Source organism: Mastacembelus armatus, chromosome 3 (assembly GCF_900324485.2).
Source record: "Mastacembelus armatus chromosome 3, fMasArm1.2, whole genome shotgun sequence".
Lineage (NCBI taxonomy): Eukaryota > Metazoa > Chordata > Actinopteri > Synbranchiformes > Mastacembelidae > Mastacembelus > Mastacembelus armatus.
The window spans coordinates 11,449,912-11,465,171 of NC_046635.1; the positions used below are offsets into that span (position 1 = coordinate 11,449,912).

The 15,260-nt window shown below is 40.4% G+C and overlaps 1 protein-coding gene across 1 annotated transcript; it reads right to left on the reverse strand.

Moving 5' to 3' along the window:
• Positions 1-203: 203 nt before the first annotated feature.
• Positions 204-13,326, reverse strand: crispld2 (cysteine-rich secretory protein LCCL domain containing 2). Its single transcript, XM_026320442.1, has 15 exons — positions 13,180-13,326; positions 10,946-11,292; positions 9,794-9,912; positions 8,501-8,633; positions 6,705-6,820; positions 6,151-6,251; positions 5,886-6,065; positions 5,732-5,792; positions 5,546-5,612; positions 5,321-5,451; positions 5,130-5,173; positions 4,956-5,028; positions 4,608-4,683; positions 4,134-4,264; positions 204-2,126 (listed from the first exon to the last, which is right to left on the reverse strand). The coding sequence occupies exons 2-15, from the start codon at positions 11,213-11,215 to the stop codon at positions 2,075-2,077; spliced, it is 1,554 nt and encodes a 517-aa protein (XP_026176227.1). The 5' UTR covers positions 11,216-11,292; positions 13,180-13,326; the 3' UTR covers positions 204-2,074.
• Positions 13,327-15,260: the final 1,934 nt, after the last annotated feature.

Below are 15,260 nucleotides of genomic sequence, written 5' to 3' on the forward strand. Positions count from 1 at the left end.
TTACTGGACTTGTTTGGTCATGCTGCATGAAACAAAACAGGGCAGCTCCTGTTCAACCTACCTATAAATGAAGAATAATTGTACCTTCATTCGGAAAGATCTGTTGATTTTTTTTTTGTCTTGAAATGCCACTGTGATCCTCCAAAGCACTTTTCTTAAATATGATAGATTCACCAAACACTTAATGAAACAGAAACATGTGCTTTAGCGTTTGTAAGACATTTATTTTTAAATTGTGCTAAAAATATAGAACCCATTCCACACTTGTATAAAAACAATACAACCAAGACAGTTGAAACAAATTCACACATTTTAATTATACTCGTACTACAAAGAGGATGATTCAAAACCAGAAATCATAGTATTTACAGTTCCCATAATATTACGAAATAACTTTCCCCTTAAAAAAATCCAATATAGAAAAGACCTAAATGTCTAGCAGAGCGATAGGACTGAGGTAGAATAAAGAGATCAAATTTAAATATGCTTGAAGGAAAGCATCTGAAATTTTATTTTGTCATTCCTTTTATAATGAAAGACTTCAGTATGTTTGTATCCTCAAGGAAACCAAAGGGTAGAGCGATAGAGCTTAATGCTGGGTAATCATTCTTGGCAACCTAAAGCATCAACAGGGCTTTCCTTAAACACATCCTTGTGGGATTTAGAAACCCACCTGCACACACCTGTCCTGCATCACACACTGGACTTTACATTAGTCATATTAGTTTTCATGATGAATGCTAAATATGATGATAACATGTTTTTGACACTAATATTTTAGAGACCTAAAGATAGATGTACAAATCAAAAAGGTTATAAAATAAGAGCTGTGCCAGTGATAACAGTCCCTCAGTCCCATATGGTAACAGACGTTGCAGGTGTGTGTCTCCTGCATGCACGATACTGTGAAGTTGCACTTTTGTGGTGAGAATTTTCAATATAATCAAACATCTCAAAATGTGGCCTAGTCACTAGACAACAACTCTCTCTGTATCTGAAAGATGTCACACATTCATCTGTCTGGTGGGGAGAGGACAATTTTCATGTACTTTCATATATACTTTCATATATACTTTACAGAAACCAGGAGAATAAAGAAACAAGAAAAGGGCTAAGCAACAATAAATAGAAAACAACATATTAATAAGTATTATTACAAACATATCTGTTGTTTGTGATTGAATATATCCACAAAATTTGCCACCATTCTGAGATCCATCGACTATCATATACTACACAGTCAACTCAGCAATGTAACACCTGGACTTAATCATCTCCACATGTCTGGCACTGAAGCGAAGCCAGCCATCAAAAGGGAAATGTTATTTCCCTACAGCAGTGCCTGCTGCCTGTATACACATTCATTTACCACACCATTTCCTCTCCTTTTGTGTCTGCCTGACAGCTTCTGGTCTACCCAGCCAATAAAACATCCATTCCCTCCGTGTGCACACCTCTTATGAATACAATTTAGACTTAGATTAGGTTTCTCAGTCTAAGTTTTCAGGAGTACAAACGCAAATGTTATCCAGGTGAGCAGAAGAAAACAATAAAATAAAAGGAACACAAAAATGTTATTATATAGTACTCCATTTTAAAACAAAATATCATATATTCTGTACACAATGATTAAATACAGTGTGATCAGTATACATTCCTGCATATGAAAATCAACTGATATTTGTAATAAGAGCATCCATGTAAACATAATACTTTGTGTAAAACATGCCTAACTCAAAACTTCCAGCACCAGCAGTTCAATGCATCATAACATATGAAAACATTCTGTATTCACAGATTAAGTATGCTTATGAAATATCAATATCTAAAGTAGAATAGATAAGTAAAAAAATTAAGGTCCATCAAAATATTGTATTGGGCAATGACTTTTACTGGTTGGCTATTGCTTGATAACTAAGAAGGAAAGGTGTCTATCAATCAGCTGGGATGATCTGCTGTTACTGAAGGCGCAGAGAAAGATGAACAGCAACAGTATACAACCTGTGGACATGTAACTGCTCTTCAAGAACAGTTGAGGTGACTCTATTGGTCTGTGGACTCCTGAACAGAAGGCTCACTCCCTCACAGAAAAGACTCGGAAGGAACTCCCCTCTGTGTTGCTCATGCTGCAAACAGACAATTAAAAAAACCCATCAGATTACATTTGATAGCCACAGCTACAATTACAAGCACTATCTATCAAATATGATGAAAGGACATGCTGTTGAAATTAATGTGTTACTTTCACAGTCAGGGAACCTGTGAGCAATATCTTGAGAAAGAATTTAAAAACTGAAGCAGGAGAATCCAAGTTGTCCCTCGCTTTTAATCCCTGGCATGGTCATGCTCCAAAAGTCACCTAAAACTTATTTGCACATTGTCTGTTTTTGTGATGTTCACGTCATCTTTGGAAAAGACATCCAGTAAATGGCACATTGGAGGCATGACTCATTGTTGCCACAATTCTTTCCCGCTACTGCATGTATTAAACTTGATGACTTTGTAATTAGCTCATTAGAGGAGAGACCTTGAAGCTCCGCCATGATCAATAATCATGATAGGGCAGTGCGACTGGTATCAGATCACACATAATTGTCAGTATAGGAAAGCACTGACTAAGTGGCGGACAGCATTTCCATCCTCGAGTAATTGGATAGGCTGTGATTACTTCCCCAGAAAGAGAGTCCAATCCAAACTCTCCACCATGCCATGATGTTGGCACATGGCACAGACTCTTTCTCAGCCATTTGACCTCCTATCCTCATGCCCTGAGTGGGGCCTTCACAGCTCTGTATTAGATTTGATTATTTTCGGCCATTCAGCACTTTGCACACTCAATTGAAATGCCTGGGTAAAGTAAGCAAAGATCCCATGTGTGGCCCATGCACATACCAAACCACACCATTACTCTTACAACCCCACATGCCAGCAGAACTGGCCACAAGGGCTTCCTTGCCTGAGCTTAGTCCACTGGAGGCGGCCACAGACATGAGAGTGATGTGAGAAACATGGCGTGTATGCAGGGGAACCCACTGCAGTATTACAAGTGACATAAATCAAGACTGGGTCAAGAGAATAACAGTACCATTCTCTGGCATATTTTAGATTCACTTTTCAAATGTACTGCAATTGTTTCTCAAGATTTTCCATACCCTCCCTCTGGTCAATTATGAAACCTGAACTGAAGATTAAGGAAACATTAAAGAATAATATTATTTTGTATCTATACACTATATAAACTCAAATATAAAGTTCTTTATTAAATTGACTTTAATTAGATAAGCTTTTTAAAAGGCATCTTACCCTTTATTAGCCCAGTGTGCATATGAACATACTGTGGTTAAACCTGAAGATTTAGCTTCAGATTACCACTTACAGTACCTCAGAACACTGTAAGAAAGTTTCTTAGTTTGCTTCCAAATATGTCTCAAATCCATTTGTTTATGATTAACATGAACACAATACTAGGCTGGATGTATCCCAGAATTTTAGAATCTAAAGGTCGATTATGAAGTGTTTTCAGTCATGCCTAATTAGACCACTTCCCAGGACAGCGTTTCGATCTTCTTTTAGCTTTGTTGCACCTGTTAGGGTGGGACACCAACATCATTTAAATCATCCTGAATAATTAAAAGTTAAAAGGATTTACAAGGCATTTATATTCCCCTTGTGTGAGACCTTGCTTCATTTATTGCAAATGTTGAGTAGCTGAAGATTTGAGGAAAATATTCTGATTTTATCAAGAAATCCCAACCACCAGCTTATACTTTTTGTACATCAAACTTATCTGACTGGCAGAGATTACAGGTCACATGTCCCTTTGGGGCCTTTTTATAGGTAATTTCCTGGGATACTGGCACTGAAGCAGATTAGAGAACGCTCTTACACTGGTGAACATCACCCTCAAGTAGATGACAAATAATGAGACTGCCAAACAAACAGTTGCATGCTGATGGAAGTTGTCACAGAGCCTGTCTAAACTTTTTTTCTTTTCTGTGTTTTAGACATAACTTCTCTCAAAAACTGTACAGCCAGATATTGAAGATATATATATATATCTTCAATGTCCCAGTGATAACATCACCTAGAAAAATTACAGTAAAAATAGTTTGCCACAAAGAATTGAGCAGTACCTTTCAGACTGGATGCCATTTTTCAGGATGCCAACATAGCGCTTTCTCTTGTCCAGTGGCAGAACATCCACAAAACCACCATCTGCTTTGATTACCCCTGCATGGGTGGCTGCTTTACAAATACTGGAGCTCTGTGAAGAGACAGTGTGGAAAAGATGGAAAGAAATTTCACATGATGGAAGATGGAACAGCTTTTACACTATATGAATATGTTTGTAATTTCTTTAATATTAAACACTGGCTATATATAATGTAGTACTTCCAAGACACACACAATGATTTGCTTCACAGTCTGAGCCAGATGCCTGGCTCCAGAAGAGAACACTCTTATCAACAGTCCGGAGCAGAATTGTTCATTTCTAGTCCAAATATAAGTCAAACTGTCCATACACTCCTTCAGCAATATCTTTTTCCTTTTTGGTAATGAATAGCACATACTGAAACGTACACATCCAAATAAACACAGAAACTTACATCTGCGTAGATGTTGTTTCCAATCACAGGTGACCAGTAAGAAGGCTGAGTCTTGCAGTTATCTGGACAGTAGATTCTGAGAAGCAAAGTGGATTATAGTATGAATTTACAGCACCAGAAAACGATGCAAATATGTGTTTTTTAAGAATGGCCAGCACTTTGACACTTCCTGTTTAGCATTGCTAAAATGCTGTATTACATAATGCATTAAATATTATATTTAAAATTGTTTATCTCACACTTTAAGTGATGTGTTATGCATATCATGCGTTAGTATATCACTCATTACTATCAGCACCCATAGGAGGAGTTACAGTGAACAATAAGATGGTGGTTGTGAGAGGACACCTTGGGCAATGTGAGTAGGGCTTTTTGAAAGGGCAGATTTCAGCCACTGTGGTGTAGCAGTTGGCAGTCATTTCTGTCAGAGAGAGAGAGGGAAGAGAAAAGCTCTTCATATATCCAATATGTGATGACTGAATCTTTATACAAAAGTCCTCCTAGGAATAGTGCTTCACTTACCTTCCACTCTGGCTGGCTCAAAGGCATTGCCAGGTGTAAATTTACTGTAAGAGATATCATAATATTTAGAAAACAGGAACTCAATTGGTTCTGAGAGTTCATAGAAGCAGGGAAATATGTTTCATAAGTGTTGTAGCCGTGAATGACATTTCTGCTTGTTTGGGAAATTTAGGCTATGCAGAGATATAAACCTGAAAGACTCGATGCCATTCTTTGTGGCTCTGACAAAGAATGGATGCTTGTCCTTTCTTGTGATGTCGACCACTCCTCCGTTGTTGTCAATCACACCGAAATGGATAGCAGCTCGGCAAATACTGGATTGCTGGCACAATAAAAAAATAAGCATTAATGAATATTCATTTTACAGTAGAAACTGACAACATGTATAGCGTTTCTTTTATGCTGGACAGACTCACCACATCGTAAAAGAGAGTTCCCCAAACTTTGCCTTTCTTATTCAGGCAGTTAGCGGGACAGTTGTATCTGGAGTCAGGATATAAGTTGGAGACAAGAGTGAGCTGATACAGCAGAGAAAGTGTAAAGAGAGTAAAACAATATGTCCCAAAATACTTTTACATGTAAATTCATTAAAACAACCTGACCTGTTGCAGACTGCTCCTCTGCACTTATCTCGCAGTCTGGTCTCACACTTAATGTTTTGAGCTGCAAAAAAAAAAAAGAAAAGACAAAAGATGAATGAAGATACGTGCATAAACCTGGACATTTGGACTTATTTTGGAACATCCCTGTACCTACCTAAGTAGGTGTTACTGGCAGTCTTTGGTGTAGCTACCCCTGGAGTGGAGGGCTTGGACACTGGTTTCTTCGGAGCAGATGGTTTAGGTTTGGGGGCAGGTTTGGCGGTGGTACGAGGTGGCAGTAGAATCTGAGGCTTCTCTACCTCATTCATGTCCTCTGTCTCTGAGCGTTGAGAGTCTACAGATCAATTAACAGACTGATCAGTTTGGTAGTAAATTCAACTTTAACATCTTTGAATGAAAACCACGTGAGTTTTTCTCACCTTTGTAACACAGGTTATTCCTACATCCTCCCCCATAGCTGGGAGGGCACTGGGAACAGGGGCGTCCATGCTGGTATGGGGCCTCTCCAATCCAGTTGCCCCTGCAGAAATATTGCACAATGAACAACTTGACTAAGGTGGAAATTAATCGTCAGTCAGGCGTCACTAGGCTCAAGTCCTTGTAATTACTTCAGCTCTCTTTGCCTATGGTCAATGCGCTGAACAGTCATCAGTCCCACAAACTAATAAAAACACGCCTCGTTGTCTCTCAGGCAATTATATCCCGTGGGCTGCCTGGAAAACAAACACTTGCTCTGCTCTTATTTTTCTTTCTCTATGTTTCATTATTATTTTTCTATTCTGACATCTGGAGGAATTTTAATGGGCCCAATATGTCCATACAAATGTTTCGACTAGTGTTCCATATCTGGAGTCCAGCTATATTAACAGAAAAACTAGAATCAGTCAGGTCTGGAAGGAAGAAGAAGGTAAACATGAGTCAAGAGAGAAGAGGTGTTGATCAACAGTGGAACATGGAGGAATACTGATCGTACTTTGGGGAATAGTTGCACACAAGGTAAACGGCGTTCTCCCATATTTCACCCCACACGTTCATTCTTGGACAAACGTGCACGGCACAGCCCACTCGGCTAGTCGTTGCCCAGACCAGCTGTAAAGAGGAGAATAAAAGAATGGCAAAAGTTAGCACAAACAACTGCTGAATGAACAGACACATAGCAGATCTGAGAGCCTAAATATCCTGCCTCACTTTTCTCACAGCCCATAGTTCAGTAAGTCATTCCAGAGGAAGCAACTAGATTGACAGTCACAATTAATGGGGCCACTGGGACCTCCAGGAGTGCCACGTTTGTTATTCTGCCCCAGTCACTATACGTCAAGTGTGAACTCACACTGCCCTCTGTGACACAATGATAATCATTTTCATTATCCAGTCAAATGTTAGAAAAATTGCACTTCTTAATATTTTAACTCCAAAGAAACATAAGTCCATCCAAACCTGTCTCAGTGACGTGCAATTTCAATACAACATGGCATGTTCCATACCTCCTCCTCACTTTCCTCCCAAACTCTCAAACGTCTGTCCTCCCTCCGCAGGAATGTTCAGCTTTTTTCCTGGTACAGTTAGAGGCCACTGGAAGCAGTGAGTCAGCAGAAAGGCTGATGTGTGCTGAGTGCTGGTAGTTCAGCACAATGTCATCACTACTTCCAGACCCTCTAGCATTTCTCTGCAGAGGGAGTTACTGAGTAGGACTGCCTGGACTAGAGATGCAGTAGCACTTCCAGAAAATTAAAGGCAGAGACAAAATGATGATGCTCAGACTTGGAATTATCTCTGCAGCATATTCAAAAGAATCCAGGTCAAGCACTGAGCGATGCCTGGTGTGTCTGGAAATGACTACCAGATGGTTGTGATCAGGTTTCAGGGTGAAGGCACAGGGAGGAGTCTGGATGAGTCTGTAAACTCATCCCAGCAGCTACAAAGTAAAGTCTAGGGGAAGAAGAGACCAGCTCACCCATTTCTGCTTCTGTTTGTGATTTCTTTGTTTTCGCTTCGACTCACCTTTCTGTCTCTGCGCGCTCCTGTGTTTTATTACGTGCATCTGATTTTCTGTTTATGCATATGTTATTTAACCCCTAATTCACCTCACAGCTGTGCACCATGGTGCACATGGTGTATTTTAATACTGCATAGCAACACCTGTTTCACACCACAGATAAAAGAAAGCTTGATACAAAGCCCAGCGGATGCTAACAATTCAGTATATGGAACTGAGAGGAAGTAAAAAAAAATCTAAGCCAGCCTAAGATGAGATTTTTTCCACAGAGGATGTCAGTCTTTTCAAGCTCTTTCAATAACTACCAAGAATTATAGCTCATTGTCAAATGCTTCTTTAAAAGTGATCCCAGATTTAGCAGTGTGCTCTTTATAAAATTATCGCTTATGACGACACCGAACATTTTAAAGAAAATATATTATTTCAAGACTGCAGAACCACAGATGTTGTCATTTTCATTCCATAATTTGTTCTTCCTAGTGGCTATATTACCCACAATGCAACTTGAGCTCAGTAAGAGACTCTGGTGGGGTATGGTGAGGTCTGGCAAACTCCCTTCTTTCTAATTCCACAACCTCAGATTTTTCCATTTTTAAATTTGTGGTCTTTAGCCCCATCTGACACTCACTCACATAACAACACTTGAGGCAATTTATCGGTCTTCACGCAGCTCCCTCTGAACCCACAGAAAGTGTTTTATAAAATCAGTGGAGTTCCTCTGTAACCTAAATGTTTCTCCTGAACTTGCTCTCCTCAACTTTGGTTGTTCTTACCTGGGTGTAATGGGTGCACATGGGCCCTGAGCAGCGTTCTGGACACCAGGGATTACACTCATGGGAGTAGGGATAGGTGTAGTCTTTCACCTCATTGTACCAGGACTGGACGTGGAAGGCAGGAGAGCGGTATCTGCAGAGCCGATGCACACACACATACACACATATACACATATACACACACACACACACACAAAGACAAACAGTGCAGTCACAGGCCATCCAGAGACAAAAAGGGAAATATCTGAAGGAGCGACCAGGTGCTTTGGATAGACTTGAGAAACACTGCAGGAACCTTCCTGCTTCTCCCCCTCTCTTTCTTTAGGCCTCCAAATGATTAGTCTGAATTTGACCTGGCACCCCAAACAGCAGTCTGTTCCCTTCCATAACAGCGGCAATCAAATCAGTTTGAAAAAAGAGAATCACAGCAAATCTAAACATTGCTCCACAGCCTACCAAATCAGTTCTAGCTCTCATTATAAACATGTCTTTTTATGGCCTTGAAAAGTGCTAAGCTTAGAAATGAGGAGTACATGGGGAGTGGAAAAAAAAGACTCTACATCAGGGTTTGTCAGCACAGGAAGCAAAGAAGGAAACAGGGAGGGAGGAAAGGGGTTGTGAGAAGTAGTACAGATTGTTGGAAGGGCACCTGCTGTGATAGGCATACGCTGTTATTACACAGAGGCCTATTGTGTCTGGTGTTTTCTGGGACACAAATATTCACTTAGATACACATGAACCTTATCCTAGCATGACCCATACTTGTGCTTCACACATATCAGTGGATTATTGATTTTATTTTTATTGATTTTTTTATAAGGAGCAAATCAGTGTGAATAGTAGTTCGTTTCTGAAGAGGACATGGATATCTGTATCAAATTCAGTGGTAATCCATCGAATAGTAGTTGAGACTCACTCACTCAGAACTACAAATTTCAACCTCATAGTGGTGTGAGAGGAGAAAAAAGTCAGGGTGCCAATTAAGTGAGTGGGATTAATCCTCTGAGGACCATGAATATTCAAAGCGATCAGTAGTTGTCGAGATATTTCAGTCTGGACCACATGGGTGGTGACCAACATCCCTAAAACCATGCTGCTAGCATGGCTTATTACCTTCATATCATATTCTGCAAAAGTTCTACAGTGGATATGAACCGGAATCTATTGAATAACCTGTTAAGCATTTAATAAAGGATTTCCTGCACTTATAATGATAATCAAAACAAACTCTGTGTCAGATTTTTGAGTCTTACACATCATAAAGCTTACCAACTGTGTGTTATTGAGCCTCACCTGCCCCAGTGAACTCCCAGGTTTTGTCCAATAGACATGAGCAGGTGCTCAGGTCCATGGTCCCAGTGACACTGCTCTGACCACTGAGTGGCAGAGCGCTCCAAGTCATCGTCCCAAACCTGCACACATGAAATAAAACAAGACACCAGTGGTGAAGATATGGCAACATTCACCTGCTGTATCGACCACAACATGAAGCAGGATATTCCACATGGTCTGGCTCAGGAGACACTTAAACACAACCTGTTAAAAGTGTCCTGTCCTGTGCTTCCTTCCCTCCTGGTGTGTTGAGCTTGGTACAAGTACAACCTTACATGGTGACATTTCAGTGGAGCATCCAGCGCCTGGCCGTGGTCCACTATAAATCTCCAGCAATCACAGCTGAATTATCCACATTTCCTGAGAGGAGGATGGAAAGTGGAGAAGGCACCTGACTCTCACAGAGGAGGAGGTGCTATGAATGGAAGGAGAGCTGCATACAGCATGGCCCCTCAAAGCACATCTCCTCAGTAAATTTCCAGCCTTTTGGTGGTCACTAAAACATGCACATGCCAACACCACTGTAACCCCAAACAGCCACAAACACACACACTGCTTGTTCCTTGGAATTCAAGAGAGAGCATTGGGCAGAGTACATCTACAGACACTTTCCTCCCCTGCTACAACCGCACGGCAGAGACAGACAGGCCACCACTGCTTTGCTCGACTTTATGGACCTCGTGGTTTTTCAGTAACCTTCTGTGTGTCTCAGCAATAATCCCTGTCCTATTTTACCCAGTAACGTGCCACATCGGAGAGCCCTCCCTCGCTCTCCTGTCTTCTGCAGTGCTGGCTTGTTAGCAGGTAGGACAGACTCAGCATTATTAACCTCTGTTTAAAAGAGCAGCACAGCAGGCTGGCAGCAGCATACCATAATGACTGCATGTTTCCAGCAAAAAAAAAAAAAAAAAAAAGGTTTACTACACAACTGCACTTTTCTAGACTAATAAAACCCTAATTACCAGGCTCATTTCAGAGATCAGTGTTGCTGACACAGTAAAATCAAGTTCTTTGTGAGGTAAAGCCAAAGATCAAATGTAATACCTTTTTATTATCTTTGCTGTGAAAGTACAATTACAAAATGGGTACTAAGGGTAATGGGGCTTTTCTCACCATGTGCTCCATGTTGGAGGCAGTGGGGTAGACCTCACTCCTCAGCTTGTTGTGTAGCTGGATGATCTCGTCACGATCCGACCAGAGGATGGCTCGTCGAGTCCTGTTGACAGCCACGTTGCTGGTGGTGTTCTGGTCTGCTTTTTGTTCGTAGCGGCTCAGCAGCTGCCTGAGCTCCTTGGAGTCGGGCAGAAAGAGGGAAGATGCGTCCCTGGTGCACAACAGCAGGAGGGACAGGGCAGGGAGCCAGGTCAAGGCAGTGCAGGTCATTCTGACACTTTAGCTTTCAGAGAGCAGCAGACGGTGGAGTTTGTGTGTATGCCGTTTCTCAGAATCGCAGACACAACCTGCAGGGAGGAAATATTTAATATGTGTTTCCACATTGTGTGAGTCAAGAAAGGGGGAGTACAGATTGCAAAATATGGGAAAATTGATTATTGAACCAATCTAAATGATATTTCCTCTATTTCATACACAAATACAAATATGCAGTTTTACAACGTTCAATAAAATTTAAAGTATTGCCCTCAACACTTTCCATCACTTGTCACTTTCTACTTGTTTTTCCAAAAGGATGAGATAAAATATTGACTTATATATAGATATAATTGTCAGTGTGTTGTGTCAAAGTTGATACTGGCACAGAGACTTGCTGTGATGCTTCTTCAGTTTTTTGCCAGTTTGGCTCTTGCATAAAAACAATTACTAGTCCATTGGGCACACTAACAGAATCTGATGCAATTCAAAACAAGTGCTCTGCAATAAGTGCTCCTTCTGAGAGTTTACACTGTCACATTGCCAGTCCACATCTTCGGACACTGCTGTGACTGTACAGGTCGTGATGCATTGCAGAGCGTATCAAGCAATATAATCCAATCCAATCCAACACCTACCACTTCTACAGAAACAGTGCTGACCATAGAATGTAAATAACTCCTCTGTGATACAATGTGAGCAAAAGTAGGTGGTTATAAGCTTACAGGGATGCTGTGCAAGATTGCATTAGATGGCTGACTTAAACTGGTTACTCTGTGTCAAATTCTTTCTACCCAATAATAATACAACTTTAATGATACCTGTTTATGAAGACTAATCAAAGTTTTCTCTGGATTTGTTGCACTATAGTTAAACAGTATACAGAGAAATGCTGTCTGCTTTTGAGCAAAACATTACATTCCTGACATATCCAGGTGCAATATTCAGTAATTGGCCAAGAATATGACATGCTTTGGAAAGCCACACAGGAAAACATCCAGCAAAACAATTTTTTATTTATTTATTTATTTAATTTTTTTTTTTAAGAAAGGAGAGCAATCAGCCAATGTGATCGGAGAAGAAAGAAATAAAATAAACCAAGCTCTAGCTTGCACTGGTTGGCCTTACCCTTGAATCCTTTCACCTCTTTCCCTCTGGCTCAAAAAATGGCTTGAGGTCTGGCACCGGCTCTGTGTCAACATGCTGTGCCAGCTCACGGCACCGGGAGCCCAAGCACCACACCCTTCTCCTTTCTGTGTATCCCACTCCCTTCACACTGGACCTCTACCAGCTCCTGTGTCTGGACCCTTCTCATCACTCTCATGAATGTTATACCAGAGTGACAGACAGAGCAGAAGAGTTGGGCACTCATGCATACACACATCATGCCTATGGGAACGGAGTCCTCTCTGCTGCCACTGGTGGGCTTGTTTCTGACCTCCTCTCCACCTCACTCTGAGTTTCAATATAAATACAAGTCATAGCAGAATTGAGAGGGTCTGGTTTAAATACTGAGCAAGTGACAATTGTTAAAGGGGGAATGGGGATATGATTTTGAACTGACAAGCAAAAATCTAGCATTACAAGATTTACTGCCTGTATATAGTATTTTCCATTAAAGTAGCTACTGATTGGCATTTTCATCAAAAGTGCAGATTTAATGAATGAGTCCTGTGAGTCCTTCCATCAGCCTCTTTAAAACAACTGACATGTTAAGTTTTTACTAACATAAGTAGCTATTGTCACGCTGAGTAAATCAATAAATCTGAAAAAAATAAAATAAAATGCAAACAAAATATTGTGGCAGCCAGAAAGTGTATTTCACCGTTTTACCGCGATGATTGTCATATTTCCAAGGTGCTGTGCATTAAAAAAAAAAACCACAGGTGACATCTAAATTGGCCAGAGCTTGTTGAAACTCCCCACTGTTTAGTGCTGCTTACCTAAATGTAATGTGTGTAATATCTCATGTTGCTCACCTCGGTCTTTCCCCGATAGTATCCAGCTGCTGGAACTGCTCTGCGCGCTGGAGAGCTGTGCTATTCCCGAGTGAGAGGACCAGGCTTGCAGCTTGTTGGCGGTATTCCTGGAGCTCGTAGGAACTGTGTAACTCCCGAGCAGCTCCGAGTGCCTTATATAGAGAAGGAGACCCCTCAAGACCAGAGGAAAAAATTACTGTCTTCCCCCCTCCCCACACTCCCCCTTCCACAGCCTCTTGGCAAACAGCGCGCAGCGTGCGCACGATGAGGAGAAGCATGTCAGGAGGAAAACCATAAATATTGCAAACGAGTCAGCAGCAGCCACTTAGATCAGCATCTGTGGATCGCGTTTGGCTGACAATTGTTATCCGTAAATTACTCAGATTTCAAAAATAATTTATAACAAGGTACTCTGTCACTATTATCGCCACAATATATATAATATATAATTTATGTATTATATTTGACCACTTTCTAATGTGGCATCATTTGAGGGGCTCAGCAGCTGAGTTGAAACTAATAACTTTATTAATGGTTAATAGAAATGAATGATGCTTTATACATGAGTGGTAAGCCATAAACACTGTTGGGTTGCCAGGTTGTGAAGAATCCAGGGGCTGGAATTTATCCCCTCCATTTTTTTTTTTTTTTTTTTTTTACAAGGATCCTTTGACATAATGCAGTTATGTTTGTACTATGTTAAGAAATGATTAATAAGCCACCAAGTCTACCATTAAAGTTAATGAGTAATCCAAATTATAAAGCTGTAATGTTATGACATTTCTTGGTTATACACAGGTAGATTCTTCACAGGCCATTCGCAAAACAAACCCCTGTGTTATTTCTGCCTTTTCCTGACATTTTATTGACTAATTCAGAAGCACTAATACGTTTTTTAGGAGTTTTGTACTTTTCATTGGCAGACAAAAGTCCAAAATATGAATGAACCACAATCTTTTCATAATTTCTGGGGTTTGAGCAGTGACAAACATTAATACTCATGTATGTCAGACTTATATCCAATATCCAAGAGATGAGGGTTTTCTTCTCAGAAGTGTTGTTCTTCACTTGGCTACATAAACCCATATTCATAACTCATACCAGGCCAAAGGGAAACTGGAATCTCACAAGTCTGCATTTGTCTAACTCGAAGAAAACAAAAGAGTTGCGCAACCCAAACATCCTTCCTTTTGTTTACTTTTTGACATTTGATAATCTTTAGCAGGTGGAACCTAGCTTATCTTTTGGTAAAGTTCAAGGGGAACCCCTATCCACCACAGACACCAGGCCTGTTCACCACACACCAAGAGAGATGGGTTATCTTGGTTATCTGTGGAGGTCCTTGAACCTCTGTTTGCCATAAAGCTTCCCTTCCTTAGAACCTGTGAAGTGCTGCTGAACACCTAAAACAGGCCATCCAAAAAAAAAAAAAAAAAAAAAAAAAAAAAAAAGATGCACAGGGTAAAACTCTGGGACACTAAATGAAAAGAACATATGGAGTACGATTAGAAAAACAAACCAGAGGATGCACTGGAACGGAAGAGGAAATGCATAAAAATGATTCCTATGGGCACAGAGAGGTGGTGGAAGGTCAGATTAGTTACATGTAAGCATACAAGATGAGAGTATGTATGCTGACCCCTGAATGCTGAAGGGAGTACATGCCAGTCCTTCAATTATTTTGGCATCAAGTGAATTCATATATTTTAGAGCAGAAATAACTGCAATTTACAATGTATTTCTACAGTGTGGTTGATATGTACCACACAGTATATATCAGCAACATGGCAGAAACAGGCTCATCCAGTTAAAGGCCTGTAATAAACAGGTCTGTAGTTATGTTAAAAAGCAGCTGATAACTGGATGTTGCTTTTGATAAGAAATTAGCTTTCAAAGTGTCTGAACCATCACAACCTGACAAGCCAAGAGTTCTGACTGGCTCATATCTGACTTATAAGCAATAGTGGAAACATTTACAGAATAATTAAGATAAAAAGCCATTACTTACACTTAGAAGAGCTGTCCTACTTTACATTGGTCCTACTTTACATTGGTATCAATATTTGTGTTAAGAACTAAAA